We start from the raw sequence: 23265 nt of genomic DNA, 5'->3' as shown, positions 1-23265 counted from the left end.
AGTGAATTATTAACATTATTAACGTTTTCTTTGTTTACGACTTAGAATTTGTCATTACGTGTGTGTGTGTGCGTGTGCGCGTGTCCCCGTGGACAAGTCGAGACAGGCGTGAAGGTGTGGCGGCAGTCGTGAGGAGGAGGAGGAGGAGGAGGAGGAGGAGGAGGAGGAGGAGGAGGAGGACTGTTCCAAGTGTCACCGGAAAATACAACTTTGCGGAACTTTTCGTTGCGCGGTTCTCCTCGGGGAACATCTGGAGGAGAGTCCTATGTCCCCGCCTGAGCTCCCCGCCGACGGCAGCCGCCGCTCGCATTGAAGGTTCCTCGGGCGGCACTAAAGTCCCTTGGACTTGGACTCTGAGCTTCCGTTCACACACTAGTTGAGCCCTGAGAGCAACAGGAATTTGGAAGATCTGGAATGGAAAGAGCCTAAAGCACCCAGACGAAGAGGTGACATTTAATAGTTACTTGATGGATGGCGTTTTGCATGTATTTAAACATAAATAAATATATGTTGCTATTTGCACTACTGAATATGAATCCTATAGGAAAATGCTTTTCTTTGCTGACAGCAGGGGTGCCCAAACCTTTTAACCGAGGGCCCCACACTGTAAAATGAAAGCATTACATTTTGTAATCCTAAAGAAGTTACATATAACTAAAAAGTTCAATAAATGTAAAGCTTTGTCTTATAGCGTATTACAAATATTTTTTTGAAATATGTATTACAAAGCGTATTCTTGCAAAATTTTCAATTTTTTTACCTTCTTCTTGTAGACTGCATTATCTCCCTGAATATTATATATATATTTTAAAAAAATCAATATTAATTATTAAGAACTTTAATCCCATAATATTTGTACTTTATTCTCACAACATTAACACTTTCTGAAAAATTTTGAAAATCGCAACTTTATTCTCTGGTTTGCTTGTTTCCCATCATATTACGACCTTTTTCTTTCATTTCATCTCAATGCTTTAGAAAGATGACATTTTTTCCTCATATCACAAATTTCCTCTCATAATATTATGACTTTTATCTCGTAAATTACAACATTTGTGTCTAAATTTTATGACCTTATACTCCTGGAATTTATGCTCTTTTTCCATTTCTGCTGTTTTTTTTATGTGTTTTTAGAATGTAATATATAATGTAATTTTATATAATATAAAAAAAGACCACAGGCCACTAAATTAGTGCCCCCCCACCCCATTTCCCAGTTTTATTTTCTTATTTTCTTAAACATTACATTTATTTAAGTTTTTAAGGCTGTGCTGAATGGCCGTATAAAATCCACAGGCTACTAAATGACTGCATTTTTTCCCATAATATTCCATTTCTAAATAAGGAATCCTACTTTGCAGAAATTCACTTAGAGTGGTGTGAAAAAGTGTTTGCTCCCGTACTGATTTCTTGTATTTTTGAATGTTTGTCACACTTAAATATTAATCATTAATAATAATATTAATGATCAAACAAACAACTTAACACAAATGTTTTATTTTGAAGGTAGGGGAAAAAAATCCACTGTATAAAATAGCGATTGCCCCCCCTGTTAAAACACAACTGTGTTTAATTGAAATCTATAAAGCCATTTCTACAGCTTTGGGACTCCAGCAAACCACAGTGAGAGCAATTACCCACAAATGTAGAAAACATGGAACAGTGGTGAACCTTCCCAGGAGTGGCCGGCCAACTAAAATGACCCCAAGAGTGCGGCGACGACTCATCCAAGAGGTCACAAAAGACCCCACAACATCATCCAAAGAACTGCAGGTCTCACTTGCCCCAGTTAAGGTTCATGAGTCCACCTGCACGGCAGAGTTCCAAGACCAAAACCACTGCTGAACAAGAAGAACATTCAGGCTTGGCTCAAGTTTGCCAGAAAATATCATGATCATAGCAAAAATATGGTGGTGGTAGTGTGATGGTCTGGGGCGGTTTTGCTGCTTGAGGGCCTGGAAGCGTGAATTCTGCTGAAGGAGAATGTCCGCCCATCTGTTGGTGACCTCCAACTGAAACCAGTGCGGGTTCTACAGCAGGACAATGATCCGAAACGCAGCAGCAAGTCCACTTCTGAATGGCGGGGGAAAAACTGAATGAAGACTTTGGAGTGGCCTAGTCCAAGTCCTGAGCTGAATCCTATTGAGTTGCTGTGGCGTGATGCTGGAAAAGCCTCCGATGTGGCCCAATGACGACAGTTCTGCAGAAGAGACTCATTGCAAGTTATCACAAAGGCTTGATTGCAGTTGTTGCTGCTGAGGGTGGCCCAACGGGGGCAACCACTTTTTCACATAGGGCCGTGTACAGTAGCTTTGGCTAGCTTTTTAAATTAAATTAAATTAAATTAAATTAAATTAAATTAAATTTTAAATTAAATTTTAAATTAAATTTTAAATTAAATTTTAAATTAAATTAAATTAAATTAAATTAAATTTTAAATTAAATTTTAAATTAAATTAAATTAAATTTTAAATTAAATTTTAAATTAAATTAAATTTTAAATTAAATTAAATTAAATTAAATTAAATTAAATTAAATTAAATTAAATTAAATTAAATTAAATTAAATTTCCAGCATTGACACCATGAAGTGAATAATTCCACGTTTGCTAAAATGAAGCAACGTTTTCTGTGAGTCACTGTCCCATCTTGGCCACTTCCCCAAACTGAACCTCGCAGTAACTCAATTCTCCTTTCTCTCCAGCACCTCCTACCTCTCACAAGCCCTTCCCAATCATCTGGTGTGTGGCCACCATGCGTAGATTCAGCTCCGAGGGATCCCTCCTGGATCTGGACTTCTTCTCTTGGAGAAAGGTGGCACTCAAGAGGCCGGAGTGTGACACCCGGCGGGAATCGGGCACATACACGCCACACGTTGCGGAGGATGAGGCAGACGGGAGGACTGCCATGGAGCCTCCGGTGATCCAGGAGCCTGGCCCTTGCAAACCCGTGAAGAAGCCACTGATGAAGGAGCAGAGTGTCAGCGTGGAGAACCTGAGAGAGCTGGGGAAACAGGAGAAGATCTATCTGGAGGTGTGCAGCTTCAATGAAGGCTACAGGGCCTACAGTGACAGCCAGTTGGCCCCGGCGGCCAAGGGAAGCACGGAGAGCGTGGAAAGAGACGACCCGCCTCCTTCGTCTCCTTCGTCTCCTTCGTCTCCTTCATCTCCCTCCTCCTTCTTCAAATCCCAGCAGCGGCATCAGCATCGGGCCAAACTGGCAGCTGCAAAACTGCACCTCAAGAGCCTCTTTGTCCAGGTAGAGTAGGTCGCATTAGGTCATAGGTCGCATTAGGTCATAGGTCACATTAGGTCATAGGTCACATTAGGTCATAGGTCGCATTAGGTCATAGGTCGCATTAGGTCATAGGTCACATTAGGTCATAGGTCACATTAGGTCACATTAGGTCATAGGTCGCATTAGGTCATAGGTCGCATTAGGTCATAGGTCACATTAGGTCATAGGTCACATTAGGTCACATTAGGTCATAGGTCACATTAGGTCACATTAGGTCACATTAGGTCACATTAGGTCACATTAGGTCATAGGTCACATTAGGTCACATTAGGTCACATTAGGTCACATTAGGTCATAGGTCACATTAGGTCACATTAGGTCATAGGTCACATTAGGTCACATTAGGTCATAGGTCGCATTAGGTCATAGGTCACATTAGGTCACATTAGGTCATAGGTCACATTAGGTCATAGGTCACATTAGGTCACATTAGGTCACATTAGGTCATAGGTCACATTAGGTCATAGGTCACATTAGGTTATAGGTCACATTAGGTCATAGGTCGCATTAGGTCATAGGTCACATTAGGTCATAGGTCGCATTAGGTCATAGGTCACATTAGGTTATAGGTCACATTAGGTCATAGGTCGCATTAGGTCATAGGTCACATTAGGTCATAGGTCGCATTAGGTCATAGGTCACATTAGGCCACATTAGGCCACATTAGGTCATAGGTCACATTAGGTCATAGGTCACATTAGGTCACATTAGGTCATAGGTCGCATTAGGTCACATTAGGTCATAGGTCGCATTAGGTCACATTAGGTCATAGGTCACATTAGGTCATAGGTCGCATTAGGTCATAGGTCACATTAGGTCACATTAGGTCATAGGTCGCATTAGGTCATAGGTCTCATTAGGTCATAGGTCGCATTAAGTCATAGGTCACATTAGGTCATAGGTCACATTAGGTCATAGGTCACAGGTCACATTAGGTCATAGGTCACATTAGGTCATAGGTCACATTAGGTTATAGGTCACATTAGGTCATAGGTCGCATTAGGTCATAGGTCACATTAGGTCATAGGTCGCATTAGGTCATAGGTCACATTAGGTTATAGGTCACATTAGGTCATAGGTCGCATTAGGTCATAGGTCACATTAGGTCATAGGTCGCATTAGGTCATAGGTCACATTAGGCCACATTAGGCCACATTAGGTCATAGGTCACATTAGGTCATAGGTCACATTAGGTCACATTAGGTCATAGGTCGCATTAGGTCACATTAGGTCATAGGTCGCATTAGGTCACATTAGGTCATAGGTCACATTAGGTCATAGGTCGCATTAGGTCATAGGTCACATTAGGTCACATTAGGTCATAGGTCGCATTAGGTCATAGGTCTCATTAGGTCATAGGTCGCATTAAGTCATAGGTCACATTAGGTCATAGGTCACATTAGGTCATAGGTCACAGGTCACATTAGGTCATAGATCGCATTAGGTCATAGGTCACATTAGGTCATAGGTCACATTAGGTCATAGGTCACATTAGGTCACATTAGGTCATAGGTCGCATTAGGTCATAGGTCACATTAGGTCATAGGTCACATTAGGTCATAGGTCACATTAGGTCAACATTTCCATCTGCAGCCTTCATCAGATTTCTATCGATGCCGTACAATTCATATTTGCATGTCAATAACTTCACCCGTTTATTTAGAATTTGTATATAAGTTACATTGGAATACAGCGTTCCCTCATTTATGGAGGGGGGATGGGTTCCCAAAATAGCCCCAATAAGTGAAGTAGCCAAGGTCATTTTTTACAATAATTATATATGTTTTATGGTCATGAAAATGGCATTTTCTCATCTCTCATCATGAAGTGACTCAGGCCTGTTTTGCTTCTGTGACCGTGTCTCTTCGCCGTTCAGCTGTGGTGTTTTTGTGTCCTTGTTGAAGTGTGTCGCTCCTGCCCTTCTTCGGTGTGTCCGGCTTGTTGTGCGGTGGTTGTGTTCTTCCATTTGGGTCCCGTGCGTGTCGTTGGCATGTACGCGTGTTGTGGGTTTTGTCATGTATGTGTGTGTGTGTGTGGGGGGGGGGGGGTATGAGGCCATGCAGCGTTTAAGTGACACATTTGGCTATGTCTGTTATTATTGTATGTATTAATATTGTATGTATGTTGTTTGTAGTACGACTCAAGCCAATCAGGAAGCAGAAGGCTACAACACTCACCTTCCCACAATGCAATTCTTCTTAATGGGCCAGGCAAACGGCGTTCATACGCTGTGTTAGCTTACCGTACTTACGCACTCAAAAGACTGAAGTGGAAGTGCGAACATTGACATTCTACCGCTTATCCTCACGAGGGTCACGGGGTGCTGGAGCCTATCCCACCCTGGACTGGTGGCCAGCCAATCACAGGGCACATATAGACAAACAACCATTCACACTCACATTCATACCTATGGACAATTTGGAGTGGCTAATTAACCTAGCATGTTTTTGGAATGTGGGAGGAAACCACTCGACCGCCGTGCCGCCCATGAGTGGACGAGTGGTTAGCGTGCAGGCCTCACAGCTAGGAGACCCGAGTTCGATTCCACCCTCGGCCATCTCTGTGTGGAGTTTGCATGTTCTCCCCGTGCATGCGTGGCTTTTCTCCGGGTACTCCGGTTTCCTCCCACATTCCAAAAACATGCTAGGTTAATTAGCCACTCTAAATTGTCCATAGGTATGAATGTGAGTGTGAATGGTTGTTTGTCTATATGTGCCCTGGGATTGGCTGGCCACCAGTTCGGGGTGGACCCCGCCTCTCGCCTGAAAAAGTGGTAGAAAATGAATGAATGAATGAATACTATATCATAAAATAGCGTTGAAATTTGCGAAAAGCTTGTTTTCATTCTTCTGCAAGGAGTACGATTCCGGTGTAAAACATGGAATAGTGCTGACAGTAAGACTTAAAAGGGGGTTTTAGGATTCCCTGTGAATGTTGTGGTTTGTCTTTCAGAGTCCTCATTCCTCAAACTCCAACCTGGCAACCACGGAACACAAAGACAGGTGAGGATGGTGTGTGTGTGTGTGTGTGTGTGTGCGTGTGTGTGTGTGTGCGTTCCATGAGGTTGAAGAGCGGCCAGGTATGCGTCTGCACCTGACGGCGGATATTTACGTCAACCGCCCACGGAGCGAAGGCCCAGCATTTTTAGAGCGTGACTCACGGTTGTTTGGAAGATGATCTGAATAAAACGATGAGCGGAGATCTGACGTCACGTCTCACGTGTTGGTGGTCCTCAGTGCCAAAGAGAGGAGGTCACGTCTGCACTTCATGCGTCAGTGGAGCCAGGTGGGCCTCGGCAAGAAGCGCACCATAAGCCGAGAGGAACTGGACAGATGGGCCAAGTCCCTGGACTCCCTGCTGGCCAGTCAGTGTGAGCCTGCACGCACTCGCAAGTCACGTGATCACGTGGTCACATGATCACATGATCACACCACCACGCCCATTTTTCACACACACACACACACACACACTTTTAAAGGTTCATACCACATGGCTTGATCAGCTAGCTGCACTTTTTCTTCTGGTTCTGGGATGCGCGTGCGCCCGTACCGCATCGTCACGCATCGTCACGCGTCCCCGATGCACGACATCAAACTGCAACGACACGCTCCAATAAAGACCATTCTCAAATGTCGAAATATACGCCAAAATTTGGATGGAGTTGCATTCTGGCTTTCTAGCTCTTCCTGAATCTGCACCTATTCAGCTGGATTTCTTTGGATTTGGTGGTTCCCGCAAAAACGTATTCCACCCAAACGCTTCCGGTTTGTGCCGCTAACTTTCTAGGAGTCGATAATAAATGTCAATCTTTTAAAATGGCGGCTTTTAACATCCAGCCATATGTGTTGGATCCGGAATCCCATCAGGAAGTAGAGACGGGACAAGTTTCTCAAATAAAGAGGTAACGTCTCTCAATGGTAAGTAGCTTTAGCATGTTAGCGTTTAGCGGTTTTCTACAGCACAGGTAGCCCAATGTGACCGCTAGCTGTGGTGGGAAAGGGCTAATTAGCGACCCCGCTACCTGTATGCAAACGCTTTTGCTCCGTGACTTACATAAAATAAAATAAACGCGGCTAGGACACTGATAAACTGTTTACTGCTTGTATAATAGGTCCTCCTCACATTTTGCGTGGAAGTGGTACATTTTTTGACTTCTTTCTTTGTCCTTTTTCACCACTAAGTTTCAAACCCTGAAGTTTAGAATAAATAAATTGGATAACTCGTTAGCTCATGTAAACAAAGACAGCAGACTGGCATGAATACACAAGGATACGTGAGGACGGATGATAGGTCGTCTTTTTTATGCCATGTGATTGATCCACATCATGTTGGAGATACTACAAGGAACTTTCCCGATGCTACATAACATGTGTCTTATTTATATTGGCTAATATGAGTGTAAAGTAGACTATAGGGGTGCTATTTCATATCCAGAGGGCTCTAATGAAGCCCAGTTTGAAGGGTGTAAACTATTCCATTGGTGGGAATTCACATATCATGGTCGAGGATTACTGTGGAAGAATGTCGAGTGGGGTGAGTTGAAATATTCGACTTGTCAGCAGCTCGCTTGTGGTCACATGACATGGTTTTCAAAAAGTCTACACGGAAACGTGGCCAGATCTCTCCCACTGGAAGCTTGCAGGCCACTCGGGACGCCGTTTCCGAGTGATTGACAGGCTGAAGTGATAAAATACTGGTAGTCGTAGTTAAGCGTGAATTAGTTGTGCTTTTCATACGACGGCGGACGTTGCTGACGTCATTGGTTACTGTGTGCCTTGCAGTAAAGCGGGACGAGCTGCAGGACCGCCCCCCCCCCCCCCCCCGAAGGGCTTTGCTGGGTCTAAGAATAGCACGGATAGTAAACAAACACACGGCTATAAATCACTGCTCTGTCCCTCTGATAGCCCGTCTGGTGGCAACCTGGGCTTCTAATGGCCCCAGGCTACGGTTTGGACACCCCTGATCCTTGCCTCTGAAACATAACAAAATTGTGGTAAAGTCAGTAAATCAATCCTGAGCCCAGCAGGGGTGCTGGAGCCTATCCCAGCTGTCTTCGGGCGAGAGGCGGGTTACACCCTGGACTGGCGTCCAGCCAATCCCAGGGCACATATAGTCAAACAACCATTCACACTCACATTCATACCTATGGACAATTTGGAGTGGCTAATTAACCTAGCATGTTTTTGGAATGTGGGAGGAAACCGGAGTACCCGGAGAAAACCTGCAAACTCCACACAGAGATGGCCGAGGGTGGAATCGAACCCTGGTCTCCTAGCTGTGAGGTCTGCGCGCTAACCACTTTACCGCCGTGCCGCCGTTTTTTATCACAAAAATCCTTCTTAGCGTCCTATCAGCTTGCCAATACACGGAAACAGGAAGTGGAAGTCGGCTCCGTCGTCATCGGTTGATTTACGTTCGTTTACCTTCACAGAAGACATGATCGTTCCCAAAGCTGTGGCAGTGAGGTCACCACTTCCTGTTTTTGCCAGTTATTTCTCGGATTCAATCGTGATTCCACAGAGTCAACGTTTTGGGGTGTCGGACTATCAGTACCTGCAGTAGCCAGGCCTTCTTTGACCTTTAAAAGCATCTGCTGATGAGGTTGTCCAGAGGCCGTCATCGTTGGAATGGTGGGTCCCGGTCATGGAGAAACGGTGGGAGTTAAGTGGAACTAATCGCTGTGATACAGTCCACCAGGGTCCACCAGGGTCCACCAGAGACGGTGAAAGAAGTGACAAGGGAATAGTTTGTACGAGCAATAGTTCATGGAAGATAGTCAAGAGCTTCTGTTGGGACGTGTCGGCGCCACGTGTATACCCACGTCCTGTTGTCCCAATGAAGCCATACGTATAAGAATGTCGCTGAGGAAAGTTAAAGTGACATATGGGATTATGGCCACACATGTAATAACCTGTCGGGATTATTACCAGGGAAGGTGGACCCCTGCGAAAAGATGGGATTAGTACGTGCCAAGAATGACTTTCCCCAGGGTCACGAACGAGGGGAGAACGGCTTTGGCATCGTACCATCGTACCATCGTACCATCGTAGGTGGCTAGCGTGGCCGCTACGATGGTGGAAGGCCACACGTTGAGGAAAAGACTGATCTGAGTGGGTAGGCCCCAGTCGTTATGGAACCAGGGCACCTGCCACTCGCCCTCCGAGTTCTGGCTGGTACTGCTATTGGCCGTGCCTTTGGGGTCGTGGTGGACGGAGTGGTGGAAGATGTCGCTATGGCCGTAAGGGGATGGGTGTTCAACCCATGGTTGTGTTAGTAACTGTGGGACTGACTTTACTTTGCCAATGGTCAGCAAGGCTGCGTTTGCTGTGGTAGCAGCACAGAAGAAGTATCGAGGCCCTCAGAAAAAGGAAGTGCTAACCACAGAAGAGGAAGGTCGACGGCCATAGTTACTGACGGTTTGGAAAGTTTGGTCAGGACGGAAGAAGCTGACCTTACAAGGCTCCAGGATGGGGCCGATGGAGGCTCCAAGAGGGAGGTCTCACCGTCTGTTGAAGCCCATCTGAGTGCATCGCTAAAAGGGGAGCACACTGGTGCAGCACCACCAAGGTCTAATGGGACACCCGGGACCCTGGGACGTGCTGGGGAGCTACGAGACGTTAGCAGAATTGGATTTTGTCTACTTTTTGCTGTTTGGTATGTTAATTACCAAGGTTAATTACACAACGCTGCTTTGTCGCCTGGTTATGACTTAGTACAGACTTATGACTTAAGAGTACAGACTTAAGACTTAAGAGTACAGACTTATGACTTAAGAGTACAGACTTAAGACTTAAGAGTACAGACTTATGACTTAAGAGTACAGACTTAAGACTTAAGAGTACAGACTTATGACTTAAGAGTACAGACTTATGACTTAAGAGTAAAGACTTAAGACTTAAGAGTACAGACTTAAGAGTACAGACTTAGGACTTAAGAGTACAGACTTAAGACTTAAGAGTACAGACTTAAGAGTACAGACTTAAGACTTAAGAGTACAGACTTAAGAGTACAGACTTAAGACTTAAGAGTACAGACTTAAGAGTACAGACTTAAGACTTAAGAGTAAAGACTTAAGAGTACAGACTTAAGAGTACAGACTTAAGACTTAAGAGTACAGACTTAAGAGTACAGACTTAAGACTTAAGAGTAAAGACTACTTAAGAGTACAGATTTAAGAGTACAGACTTAAGACTTAAGAGTAAAGACTTAAGAGTACAGACTTAAGACTTAAGAGTACAGACTTAAGACTTAAGAGTACAGACTTAAGAGTACAGACTTAAGAGTAGAGCCTTAAGACTTAAGAGTACAGACTTAAGACTTAAGAGTACAGACTTAAGAGTACAGACTTAAGACTTAAGAGTACAGACTTAAGAGTACAGACTTAAGAGTACAGCCTTAAGACTTAAGAGTACAGACTTAAGAGTGCAGACTTAAGACTTAAGAGTACAGACTTAAGACTTAAGAGTACAGACTTAAGAGTAGAGCCTTAAGACTTAAGAGTATAGACTTAAGACTTAAGAGTACAGACTTAAGAGTACAGACTTAAGACTTAAGAGTACAGACTTAAGACTTAAGAGTACAGACTTAAGAGTACAGACTTAAGACTTAAGAGTACAGACTTAAGACTTAAGAGTACAGACTTAAGAGTACAGACTTAAGAGTACAGACTTAAGAGTACAGACTTAAGAGTACAGACTTAAGACTTAAGAGTACAGACTTAAGAGTACAGCCTTAAGACTTAAGAGTACAGACTTAAGAGTACAGACTTAAGACTTAAGAGTACAGACTTAAGAGTAGAGCCTTAAGACTTAAGAGTACAGACTTAAGACTTAAGAGTACAGACTTAAGAGTACAGACTTAAGAGTACAGACTTAAGACTTAAGAGTAAAGACTTAAGAGTACAGACTTAAGAGTACAGACTTAAGACTTAAGAGTACAGACTTAAGAGTACAGACTTAAGACTTAAGAGTAAAGACTTAAGAGTAAAGACTTAAGAGTACAGACTTAAGACTTAAGAGTACAGATTTAAGAGTACAGACTTAAGACTTAAGAGTAAAGACTTAAGAGTACAGACTTAAGAGTAGAGCCTTAAGACTTAAGAGTACAGACTTAAGACTTAAGAGTACAGACTTAAGAGTACAGCCTTAAGACTTAAGAGTACAGACTTAAGAGTACAGACTTAAGACTTAAGAGTACAGACTTAAGACTTAAGAGTACAGACTTAAGAGTAGAGCCTTAAGACTTAAGAGTATAGACTTAAGACTTAAGAGTACAGACTTAAGAGTACAGACTTAAGACTTAAGAGTACAGACTTAAGAGTAGAGCCTTAAGACTTAAGAGTACAGACTTAAGACTTAAGAGTACAGACTTAAGAGTACAGTCTTAAGACTTAAGAGTACAGACTTAAGACTTAAGAGTACAGACTTAAGAGTACAGCCTTAAGACTTAAGAGTACAGACTTATGAGTACAGACTTAAGACTTAAGAGTACAGACTTAAGAGTACAGCCTTAAGACTTAAGAGTACAGACTTAAGACTTAAGAGTACAGGCTTAAGACTTAAGAATACAGACTTAAGACTTAAGAGTACAGGCTTAAGACTTAAGAATACAGACTTAAGACTTAAGAGTACAGACTTAAGAGTACAGACTTAAGAGTAGAGCCTTAAGACTTAAGAGTACAGACTTAAGACTTAAGAGTACAGACTTAAGAGTACAGACTTAAGACTTAAGAGTACAGACTTAAGACTTAAGAGTACAGACTTAAGAGTACAGACTTAAGACTTAAGAGTACAGACTTAAGACTTAAGAGTACAGACTTAAGAGTACAGCCTTAAGACTTAAGAGTACAGACTTAAGACTTAAGAGTACGGACTTAAGAGTACAGACTTAAGACTTAAGAGTACAGACTTAAGAGTACAGACTTAAGACTTAAGAGTACAGACTTAAGACTTAAGAGTACAGACTTATGACTTAAGAGTACAGACTTAAGACTTAAGAGTACGGACTTAAGAGTACAGACTTAAGACTTAAGAGTACAGACTTAAGAGTAGAGACTTAAGACTTAAGAGTACAGACTTAAGACTTAAGAGTACAGCCTTAAGACTTAAGAGTACAGACTTAAGACTTAAGAGTACAAACTTAAGACTTAAGAGTACAGACTTAAGACTTAAGAGTACAGACTTAAGAGTACAGACTTAAGACTTAAGAGTACAGACTTAAGACTTAAGAGTACAGACTTAAGACTTAAGAGTACAGACTTAAGAGTACAGACTTAAGACTTAAGAGTACAGACTTAAGACTTAAGAGTACAGACTTAAGAGTACAGACTTAAGACTTAAGAGTACAGACTTATGACTTAAGAGTACAGACTTAAGACTTAAGAGTACAGACTTAAGACTTAAGAGTACAGACTTAAGACTTAAGAGTACAGACTTAAGAGTAGAGACTTAAGACTTAAGAGTAGAGACTTAAGACTTAAGAGTACAGCCTTAAGACTTAAGAGTACAGACTTAAGACTTAAGAGTACAGACTTAAGACTTAAGAGTACAGACTTAAGACTTAAGAGTACAGACTTAAGAGTACAGACTTAAGACTTAAGAGTACAGACTTAAGACTTAAGAGTACAGACTTAAGACTTAAGAGTACAGACTTAAGAGTACAGACTTAAGACTTAAGAGTACAGACTTAAGACTTAAGAGTACAGACTTAAGACTTAAGAGTACAGACTTAAGAGTACAGACTTAAGACTTAAGAGTACAGACTTAAGACTTAAGAGTACAGAGGGGGCTCGCCCCGTACCCCCTGGGAGAACACCAAATATCACCTGGTACTCCCAGCATTTGGATTTGTTACTTTTAATGATCTTTCCTTTCCCTCAAAGACTTTATAATAACTGTTTGATCCAAGAGATTGGTACATTCTTTATCCCTGTGGGATAAATGGATTTTATTGGGAACTTGGTGGTCCCTTCCCCTGTGACGGGATTTACCAAAGCCACTTCCAGGGCCAGGGTAATATATATATATATATATATATATATATATATATACATATATATATACATATATATATATATATATTTATCCTGCACCGTCCAGCTGGAGAAAATTTGCAATGGAACCCGGGCTTCCCGGGCGGGAGACCACGGTCGACTCCGGGGTTGGCGTTCCGGTGCCATCGGAACCCCCGGTTGTGGCAGCAGCTCGGCGGTGGAAATGGACGCACGGCCACCCCTTTATGGAGGTTAACAAATACTTTTTCTGCAAAGTAGGATTCAATATGAACTCATTCAATCCCGATCCACAAATTCAACACTTTTGGTGGCGGCCATTTTAGACCGTTCTGTGGTGAGCTACAAAAAGGAAGACTAGACTCTGGTCTTTCATCGGTTTCAGGAAAATATCAGTTCCTGACAGGAAAAGGGAGAAAACTCGCTTTAAGTGAAAAGATAACTTTCACTTGGACACATTTTTTTCTTTTCTGACAGCTGAAAGAAAAGGAAAGTTCAGGTTATGAAAAAAACGTAATTAAATAAATGCGTCTTTGGTAGCGAATGAGTGAATATTTTCATCATTAGAACATAGAAAAGCCGTTTAGTACTTTCTATATATGCTTTTCAACATAATTAGAGCCATGGAGACGTGAAGTAACGCCCCATAATCCCGTTTACATTCCTATTATTCTTTGTTTACATGTTTGTTTACATGTGCAGACCACGGGATCGATCGCTACATAGACCTGACTAACTAGTTTGTCTCTCCAGTTTACTTATTCTCAACTTAAGGCTTTCAAATGGAGTGGGAAGGAGGACAAAGAAGCCAAAAACGTACCACTTCCACACTGAATGACAGGAGAGCCTTTATTTCAATCACTCTATCTTACATATGGCTATCTGGCGTACCGCAGGGATCCATACTGGGAGCAAAATAGTTCATTTGAAAATAATGTGAAATACGGATCGGCCGATATGTTTTTTTTCTAGGTGGCAATATTTCAACTAAGTTTAACTATTAAACTAATTAAAATAATTAAAAGTTGAAAATATTCCCTTGTTGTGATTCACCACTGTTACATTGTGGGAGGGGTACCACGACTGCGTGTGTTGCAGGGTCCTCCGGCAACACAAAGCTGCCCGGCAGATGCCTGTCTGGAAATCATTCATTCATTCATTTTCTACCGCTTTTTCCTCACGAGGGTCGCGGGGGTGCTGGAGCCTATCCCAGCTGTCTTCGGGCGAGAGGCGGGGTACACCCTGGACTGGTGGCCAGCCAATCACAGGGCACATATAGACAAACAACCATTCACACTCACATTCATACCTATGGACAATTAGGAAACCGGACACAGAGAACTCCACATTGAGATGGCCAGAGCAGGGAATCGAGCCGAGTCCATTTCTGCTGTGCCCCCCCCCCATCCCCAAATTTTCCCATATTTAACTTTATCCTCATCCTAATTTTTGCCTTTAAAGCATTTTAATTTTCTGTTTTGTTTCTCATATAATAATACCTTACAAACCAAAACATTCATTTTCTACCGCTTTTTCCTCACGAGGGTCGCGGGGGTGCTGGAGCCTATCCCAGCTGTCTTGGGGCGAGAGGCGGGGTCCATATTTGTGTTATTTACTTGAATCGGTATCGGCCGATACGCGTGTGGGTTCGCCGATGTATTTTTCCGCCGCATGATTTACAGACCGGCAGCACAGCGGACGAGTGGTTAGCGCGCAGACCTCACAGCTAGGATTCAGGGTTCAATTCCACATGTTCTCCCCGTGCATGTGTGGGTTTTCTCCGGGTAAAAAAAAACATGCTAGGTTAATTGGCCACTCCAAATTGTCCATAGGTATGAATGTGAGTGTGAATGGTTGTTTGTCTATATGTGCCCTGGGATTGGCTGGCCACCAGTCCAGGGTGTACAGCTGGGATAGGCTCCAGCACGACCCTGCTGAAGATACAAGATAGAAAATGAATGTTATTTTTCCTGTGTATTTACTGCTGATTGTTGTGTTTTTGTGTAAATTGTGTATTTTTCCACACCCCTGGTAGAGTTGTCAATATCGATGGACGTGATCATGAAGACGTTGCGTGATGGAAGATGCGTATGGAATGCTTTTGTCAGGTCCATAAATAGTCCAAGTTGTTCTTTGAGCGGGCTTCTTATTGGCACACATCCAACCTTCCACAACAAGTCCGACTGGATATTTACGTGCGTGAGTTCTGTTGCAAATAAAACTCGCTAACCCTCTCATTAATTATCATCACCTCATCATTAATATTTTTTCCATAGTCCATATTAGTCCATATTAGACTCCAACAAGGGAATGTGCCATCGCTGCTACAAAGGGCTTCATACCCAACGTTCTATCAAATGTGTGTTGAAGTCTCAAATTGATAAAGTCAAAAGAGAAAAAAAACGAATTAAATCATAAAAGAATAATAAAAAATAGCATCATCTTAGTATAGAAATATTAAAGATTTAAAGTTGTAGAATGAGAAACACACAAAACAAAATACCTTTTTGGAAAATGAGGTTGGGGAAAAAGTTATTACGCAATAAAGTCATTCATTCATTTTCTACCACTTACGTCTTGGGGCGAGAGACTGGTGGCCAGCCAATCACAGGGCACATATAGACAAACAACCATTCACACTCACATTCATACCTATGGACAATTTGGAGTGGCTAATTAACCTAGCATGTTTTTGGAATGGGGGAGGAAACCGGAGTACCCGGAGAAAAGCCACGCATGCACGGGGAGAACATGCAAACTCCACACAGAGATGGCCGAGGGGGGAATCGAACACAGGTCTCCGAGCTGCGTGCTAACCACTCGACCACCGTGCAGCCCCAATAAAGTCATAATAAGAAAATATGTTGGGACTAGTTGAAGTAAAAAAAAAAAAAAAAAATATATATATATATATATATTTATTATATCATTCATTCATTTTCTACCGCTTTTCCTCACGAGGGTCGCGGGGGGTGCTGGAGCCTATCCCAGCTGTCTTCGGGCGAGAGGCGGGGTACACCCTGGACTGGTGGCCAGCCAATCCCAGGGCACATATAGACAAACAACCATTCACACTCACATTCATACCTATGGACAATTTGGAGTGGCTAATTAACCTAGCATGTTTTTGGAATGTGGGAGGAAACCGGAGTACCCGGAGAAAACCCACGCATGCACGGGGAGAACATGCAAACTCCACACAGAGATGGCCGAGGGGGGAATCGAACACAGGTCTCCTAGCTGTGTGCTAACCACTCGACCACCGTGCAGCCCCAATAAAGTCATAATAAGAAAATATGTTGGGACTAGTTGAAGTAAAAAAAAAAAATTATTAAAAAAAAAATATATATATATATATATATATATATATATTTATTATATGATCAGGAAAATGTGATTTTAGTATGATAAAGTGGAAATATGAAAAAGTTTTATAAAGCTGTAATAGTATGAGAAACAGTTGTAGTTTTTCGAATATCAGGTGGTAGAATAAGTTCATCCAAATATTATGGGAATTATGGGAATTATGGGAATATGTGCCCTGCCATTGGTAACTAATGTTGGGCTGCATCTCGACCTTCTTATGCCAAAGCCTAGCCCGGTGACGCCTGGTGACGCCTGGTGGCGCCTGGGACTGGATGCCTGCACGCCACACGACATCGGGACGCCGTGTCAGCACTTTTAGTGCAGCTCGTCACGTCGGAGATGAGGGTTACGTGTGTGTACGCGTGTATTTTGTTACGTGACTAATCCACTCTTTCCTCCTCCTCCCATCAGACGGAGTTTCAGTGTTCGGGGCCTTCCTCCGCTCCGAGTTCAGTGAGGAGAATCTCCAGTTTTATCTGGCGTGTGAGCAGTACCGCCAATCATCCAACAACTTCAGTCTGCAAAGGAGGGCCAAGGACATCTGCACCACCTACATCCAACCTGGTTCCCCTCGGGAGGTACGAGCCCGCTTTAGCCTGCTTTAGCCCGCTTTAGCCCACTTTAGCCTTTCACTTGGCTACAAACACCGCCAAACCTCTAGACCTGACCCCGTCCATTCTGTTGGCTTTCAAAGTCCGACAGACTCCGCGGGTTTGTTACGTCACCAGTCCTTCCATCTACATGCAGTTCTAGATGAATAGAAATGAGGAATGGAAGTCCATCACACGTAGTACACGACGTGGGCCATATTGTCTGTTGAGCCTAAACGTTGCCATTCATGGTCACCCTTCACCAAGAAACGTGCTAACCAAGGCGTACGCTAACTGAGGTCCCTCAAATGAACCTCACCATTTTTGCTGTTTATTGTCTAAATAGTTTCACCTCCTTCTTAAATCATCTCTGTACATTATTCTTCCATATTTTCCAAAAATTACAAGTTGATTTTCTCGTTTCTCATATCACAATAGTTCAACTTTTTCCCTTGTAGTATTAATATTTCTTGTTTTATGACTTTATTCCCACAACATGACTTCAATAATGGTTATTATTTTCCCCGAACTAATTTTTGAGAAAATACAATTTTATTGTTTCATATTACAATTTAAAAAAAACCAAAGAAGTAAAAATTTTCTTTAATATTTCAACAATATGCTACTAAAATGATATTATTGTATTATAATACATTATAATATTCTCATAAAATTGCTTATCATAACATTTTACCTTTTTCTTTTAATATTTTGACTATTTTTTTACAGCTGTTTTTTCCCCCACTCTTTTTTTCTGGGAATTATGACTTTATTCTCATATTAGAGAGATATAAATATTCTCATGAATTTTGTTTTTCATATTACATTATTTTCCCTCGTATATTTTTTTTCCTTTTGACTTCTATTTTTTATTTCTAATGATACAGTATTGATATAATGTACTTTTTATTTCTAATGATACAGTATTGATATAATGTACTTTTTATTTCTAATGATACAGTATTGATATAATGTAGTTTTTATTTCTAATGATACAGTATTGATATAATGTACTTTTTATTTCTAATGATACAGTATTGATATAATGTACTTTTTATTTATAATGATACAGTATTGATATAATGTACATTTTATTTCTAATGATACAGTATTGATATAATGTACTTTTTATTTCTAATGATACAGTATTGATATAATGTACCACTACGGACTTGTCCAGATTGTCACCGTAAGCTTGGTTCTTCCTCCAGGTGAACCTGGACAGCAAAACCAGAGACCTGACCCTCCAGCTGCTGCAGGCTCCCTCGCACGCATCCCTGACCCGGGCACAGCGACGCATTTACTCGCTCCTGGACACAGACTGCTACCCCCGCTTCCTGCAGTCCAGCATCTACCTCGGCTTGCTGCGGGACTGCGAACTGTGAACGGGCGGCCAACGCGTTCGGGAAGCTAATCATGCAGACGGCAAAGTCGGAAGGCGTGTCGAGGCCGGAATGACGATGTCAACAAATGAATGCTAATTTGCGATAACGAACCCAATCAAGCAGCCTGCAGGTCTTGTCCATGCAGGTCTTGTCCATGCAGGTCTTGTCCATGCAGGTCTTGTCCATGCAGGTCTTGTCCATGCAGGTCTTGTCCATGCAGGTCTTGTCCATGTAGAAATCAGCTGATCATGGCCGCTTCCTAAAGTCAGGACTTGAAATCATCAAACCTGCAATAATAAAGTCAATTCAATCAATGGGCTCATTTAGTGCATAAACCCAAACCCGGGGGCCATATTCATTCATATTCATATTCATATTCATAAGATGTATTATTGACAGAGCTGTCAAACATCGCACATTAACGATGGTAACTCATTTACTTTATTGACTATGTTCAAATTTTTTTGCATAATTAACATGCACATAATTAATTAAAGTACATGTCTGTTATGGCTTGAGTATTTTCCCAAAGGTCTCGGGGATCAGGGTGTTTCCTGGCAACACGGTTTTGGTCTTGGAACTCTGCCATGCAGGCCGTTTTTGCCCGGTGTCTTTCTTACGGTGGAGTCGTGAACACTGACCTTAACCGAGGCGAGGGAGGTCTCCATTCTTTGTCGTCGTGGGGTCTTTCGTGACCTCTCGGATGAGTCGTCTCTGCGCTCTTGGGGTGATTTTGGTCGGTGGGCCACTCCTGGGGAGGTTCACCACTTTTCCATGTTTTCACCAATTGTGGAGCATGCAAACAAAGAAACGTGGAAGAGGGCAAATACTTTTTCACACCGCATACAATAATACTACAATGGTACTACGCGTGGTACAAGTGGATAAACTACAAGCACTCTTTTCTGTTCCATGGGTTTGAATGGATGCTATTTTGTATTGTAAAGTCAAAGTCTGGTATACATATACACCCCCCCCCCCCCCCCCCCGTCCTTGACCTTGACCTCTTTCTTTGACGCAGTCAGCACATTCCATGACTGTTCTTATTTTAATCATTAAACATCTTCCGTGCAAGCAGGTCATGTCCTCACGGTCCAGTGGCCGCCCTCACACGGGGCCTCCTTTTGCCCATGGGAGAGGAAAAACTGGTTGAGCAAGAACTAAAGTCCTTGTAAGACAAGGAGGTTGAAAGTAGTACGAGATGAACCTGATGGCAAACCCGTACACGCCTAACAGTGCATGACGGGTGCGTTGTGGAACTTCTGCTCGTGTCGAAGATAAGTACTGTTCACGCCAACGTGCTCGTTGGGAGGATGAGTCTGGCCTACTATGGGCTACGACCCAAAACCTTTTAGTGGCCCGCCGCATTCTCAATAAAATAACATTTTGTAAGAATAAAGTCAACATAGTCTGAATTTGACAAGAATAATGTTGTAATATTACGAGGGGAAAATAATGTCATTTTAAGCTAAGAGCCAAAAATTATGTGATTGGCACGTAGTGGCTCGCTGTGGCGCCGAATGGCACAACTTGGCTGGCGCCATTACATTCCAGTGGATTCCAATAGGCGGATTGTTTTGCGACATTTAATTCCACTCGGTGGATGTGACGAAGATTTTAAATGTTTTGAAATTTTCTTGCCGCCAAACTCAATTTCCACCACGAGCCATTTGGGGGGGGGGGCAGTTTGAGCCACTGCACGCCACTCGGCACCTTATTGCTGACACTAGGCGCCACAGCATATTGCATTGGAGCCAACTTGCACGAACTGGCACAAACTGGCGCTGTCCCAGTGGACTCCTAGCATTATCTGTGCGGAGTTGTCATTTTTGAAAAAAAAAAAAAAGGTGGGGGGGGGGGGGGGGGGGGGGGGAAGTATTCAGAGAATAAAGTCAAAATATTCTGGGAATGAAATCATAACACAAGAAGAAAATGATTGAAAGTTGAAATATTTGGAAAATGAAAAAAATAAAAAGAAAATATTTGACTTCTTAGCCCAGGGGTGGGCAAACTACGGCCCGGGGGCCACATCCGGCCCGCCAAGTGTTTGAATACGGCCCGCCCAATCTTTCCAAAGTATTTCATTTAAAGTCAACATACAACCTGGCATCATGGCCTGAGCCAACCTTTTGATGGTTGTATCAATTTCGTTTTTTGACATGGTCTGTTGTTTACAAAGTGCTCCTGAAAAAAGAGACACAAGCACATAATAATAATAAAAATTAAAATAATAATTATTATATTATTATTATAACTATTATGATTATTATATTTATTATATTAATGCTAGTTATTATATTAATTATATATAATAATATTGTTATATTTGCATATTTTACATAATAATAATATACTAATTATTATTTTAATTGTATTGTAATTATTATAATATTTTATTATTTTTAAAATATTTAAATATAAATATAAAATAATAAATAATAGCAGATTACATGACTGTTACGTGTAAAATATATAGTCTGCCCCCCGGAAATTTTGTTATATCAATGCGGCCCGCGAGTCAAAAAAGTTTGCCCACCCCTGTCTTCGCCCATAATCTTGAAAAAGTTGCATTGGATTTGACTGTTTTTTCATTTTTTGCTGTCATCGTTGCTACTTTTTCAGTTTAGTGGTAAATTCTATTTTTAGAAAGTGCCAGCCGAGGGCCGCAAATGGCTGCACTTTGGACATCCCCGCCTTTGATAGCGTTGTACAAATAAACCCTGCGCTACAACCTTTCACCATGCCTGTCTGCTTCGGGGTCCAAAAGCCTGTTAGGTTATAGCACGGGTGTCCAAAGTACAGACCGGGGCCATTTGCGGCCCGCAGCTATTTTCTTTATTAGCCATTAGCACATTTTAAAACATTTCCTCAAGAAAATCAAAATTTTTTTTAATAAAAACTATTAGGAGAGAAAGTGATAATATTCAAAGAAAAAAACTGAATGAAGTAGAAAAAATGATTTTTTTAACAGTGGCAATATGAGAAACAAGTTGCAATAATAAAGCCACAATATTATCGAGTATAAAGCCATAAAAAACGTATAAAGTAAATAATTTCTTTCAAAAGTGAGATTTCCAAAATGATCACGTGTGTATGGGGCAATAATCCAACCATGATCAAGGCTGACGACTAGCATAGCAGTTCTACTACATGCTTGTCACACACATTCTTCACACTACGACCTATTATTAGTAGAAAAAAAAACATTAAGCAAAGTGTACATATCATTTTTACCCAAATTCCGAATATGGATAAATGAGCCAAAATCCAAATACCACCATAATTATGACCACCGACTGTCACTAGGTGTCAGTAGCTGAAGCACCGGACTTGAACCGGCTTTTACCTCACAACAACCACAATCATAATTATATAATAATAACAGTGGTTATTGTGGCAATAGCCCGCAACAAGCTAAAACTCAACTCTGAACATGTGACATCACTTCCTGTCTGCCATCAATTCTGCTCCTCTACAAGGTAAATGGTCTTGAATGTCTTTTCTCTTATTATGTATACTATATTGGGCAAAAATGAGTGTAAAGGGTGACCATGGGGGTGTTACTTCATGTCTAGAGGTCTCTAATAATACAAAAATACGACATACGGGTGACCATGTGGGTGTTACTTCATGTCTAGAGGTCTCTAATAATACAAAAATACTACATACGGGTGACCATGTGGGTGTTACTTCATGCCTAGAGGTCTCTAATAATACAAAAATACGACATACGGGTGACCATGTGGGTGTTACTTCATGTCTAGAGGTCTCTAATAATACAAAAATACTACATACGGGTGACCATGGGGGTGTTACTTCATGCCTAGAGGTCTCTAATAATACAAAAATACGACATACGGGTGACCATGTGGGTGTTACTTCATGTCTAGAGGTCTCTAATAATACAAAATTACTACATACGGGTGACCATGTGGGTGTTACTTCATGTCTAGAGGTCTCTAATAATACAAAAATATGACATACGGGTGACCATGGGGGTGTTACTTCATGCCTAGAGGTCTCTAATAATACAAAAATACGACATACGGGTGACCATGGGGGTGTTACTTCATGTCTAGAGGTCTCTAATAATACAAAAATACTACATACGGGTGACCATGGGGGTGTTACTTCATGTCTAGAGGTCTCTAATAATACAAAAATACTACATACGGGTGACCATGTGGGTGTTACTTCATGCCTAGAGGTCTCTAATAATACAAAAATACGACATACGGGTGACCATGTGGGTGTTACTTCATGTCTAGAGGTCTCTAATAATACAAAAATACTACATACGGGTGACCATGTGGGTGTTACTTCATGTCTAGAGGTCTCTAATAATACAAAAATATGACATACGGGTGACCATGGGGGTGTTACTTCATGCCTAGAGGTCTCTAATAATACAAAAATACGACATACGGGTGACCATGGGGGTGTTACTTCATGCCTAGAGGTCTCTAATAATACAAAAATACGACATACGGGTGACCATGGGGGTGTTACTTCATGTCTAGAGGTCTCTAATAATACAAAAATACTACATACGGGTGACCATGGGGGTGTTACTTCATGTCTAGAGGTCTCTAATAATACAAAAATACTACATACGGGTG

The 23265-nt window shown here is 41.8% G+C and overlaps 1 protein-coding gene across 2 annotated transcripts; it reads left to right on the top strand.

The window, feature by feature from the left end:
* The first annotated feature begins 165 nt into the window (after window positions 1–165).
* si:ch211-152p11.4 (regulator of G-protein signaling 18) lies at window positions 166–19154 on the top strand. Of its 2 annotated transcripts, none has more exons than XM_058047494.1 (6): window positions 166–446; window positions 2704–3257; window positions 6249–6298; window positions 6533–6660; window positions 17083–17249; window positions 18473–19154. In XM_058047494.1, the coding sequence occupies exons 2-6, from the start codon at window positions 2754–2756 to the stop codon at window positions 18644–18646; spliced, it is 1023 nt and encodes a 340-aa protein (XP_057903477.1). In that variant the 5' UTR covers window positions 166–446; window positions 2704–2753; the 3' UTR covers window positions 18647–19154. The 2 variants fall into 2 exon arrangements, with proteins under 2 accessions (XP_057903477.1, XP_057903476.1); XM_058047493.1 differs by having other exon boundaries at window positions 6533–6666; window positions 18473–19151.
* The last annotated feature ends 4111 nt before the right edge of the window (window positions 19155–23265 follow it).

Source organism: Doryrhamphus excisus, chromosome 14 (assembly GCF_030265055.1).
Source record: "Doryrhamphus excisus isolate RoL2022-K1 chromosome 14, RoL_Dexc_1.0, whole genome shotgun sequence".
In the NCBI taxonomy this organism is placed as follows: Eukaryota; Metazoa; Chordata; class Actinopteri; order Syngnathiformes; family Syngnathidae; genus Doryrhamphus; species Doryrhamphus excisus.
Note: the sequence above shows the minus strand (reverse complement) of the source record. Positions and strands in the feature narration are given on the sequence as shown.

What these genes read in the sequence shown, in the direction of transcription:
- si:ch211-152p11.4 (XM_058047493.1), top strand. Translation starts at nt 2,754, where the DNA reads ATGCGTAGATTCAGCTCCGAGGGATCCCTCCTGGATCTGGACTTCTTC. An exon ending in TCAAGAGCCTCTTTGTCCAG is followed by an intron (nt 3,258 to 6,248) that starts GTAGAGTAGGTC and finishes TTTGTCTTTCAG; the next exon opens with AGTCCTCATTCCTCAAACTC. An exon ending in AACCTGGTTCCCCTCGGGAG is followed by an intron (nt 17,250 to 18,472) that starts GTACGAGCCCGC and finishes TTCTTCCTCCAG; the next exon opens with GTGAACCTGGACAGCAAAAC.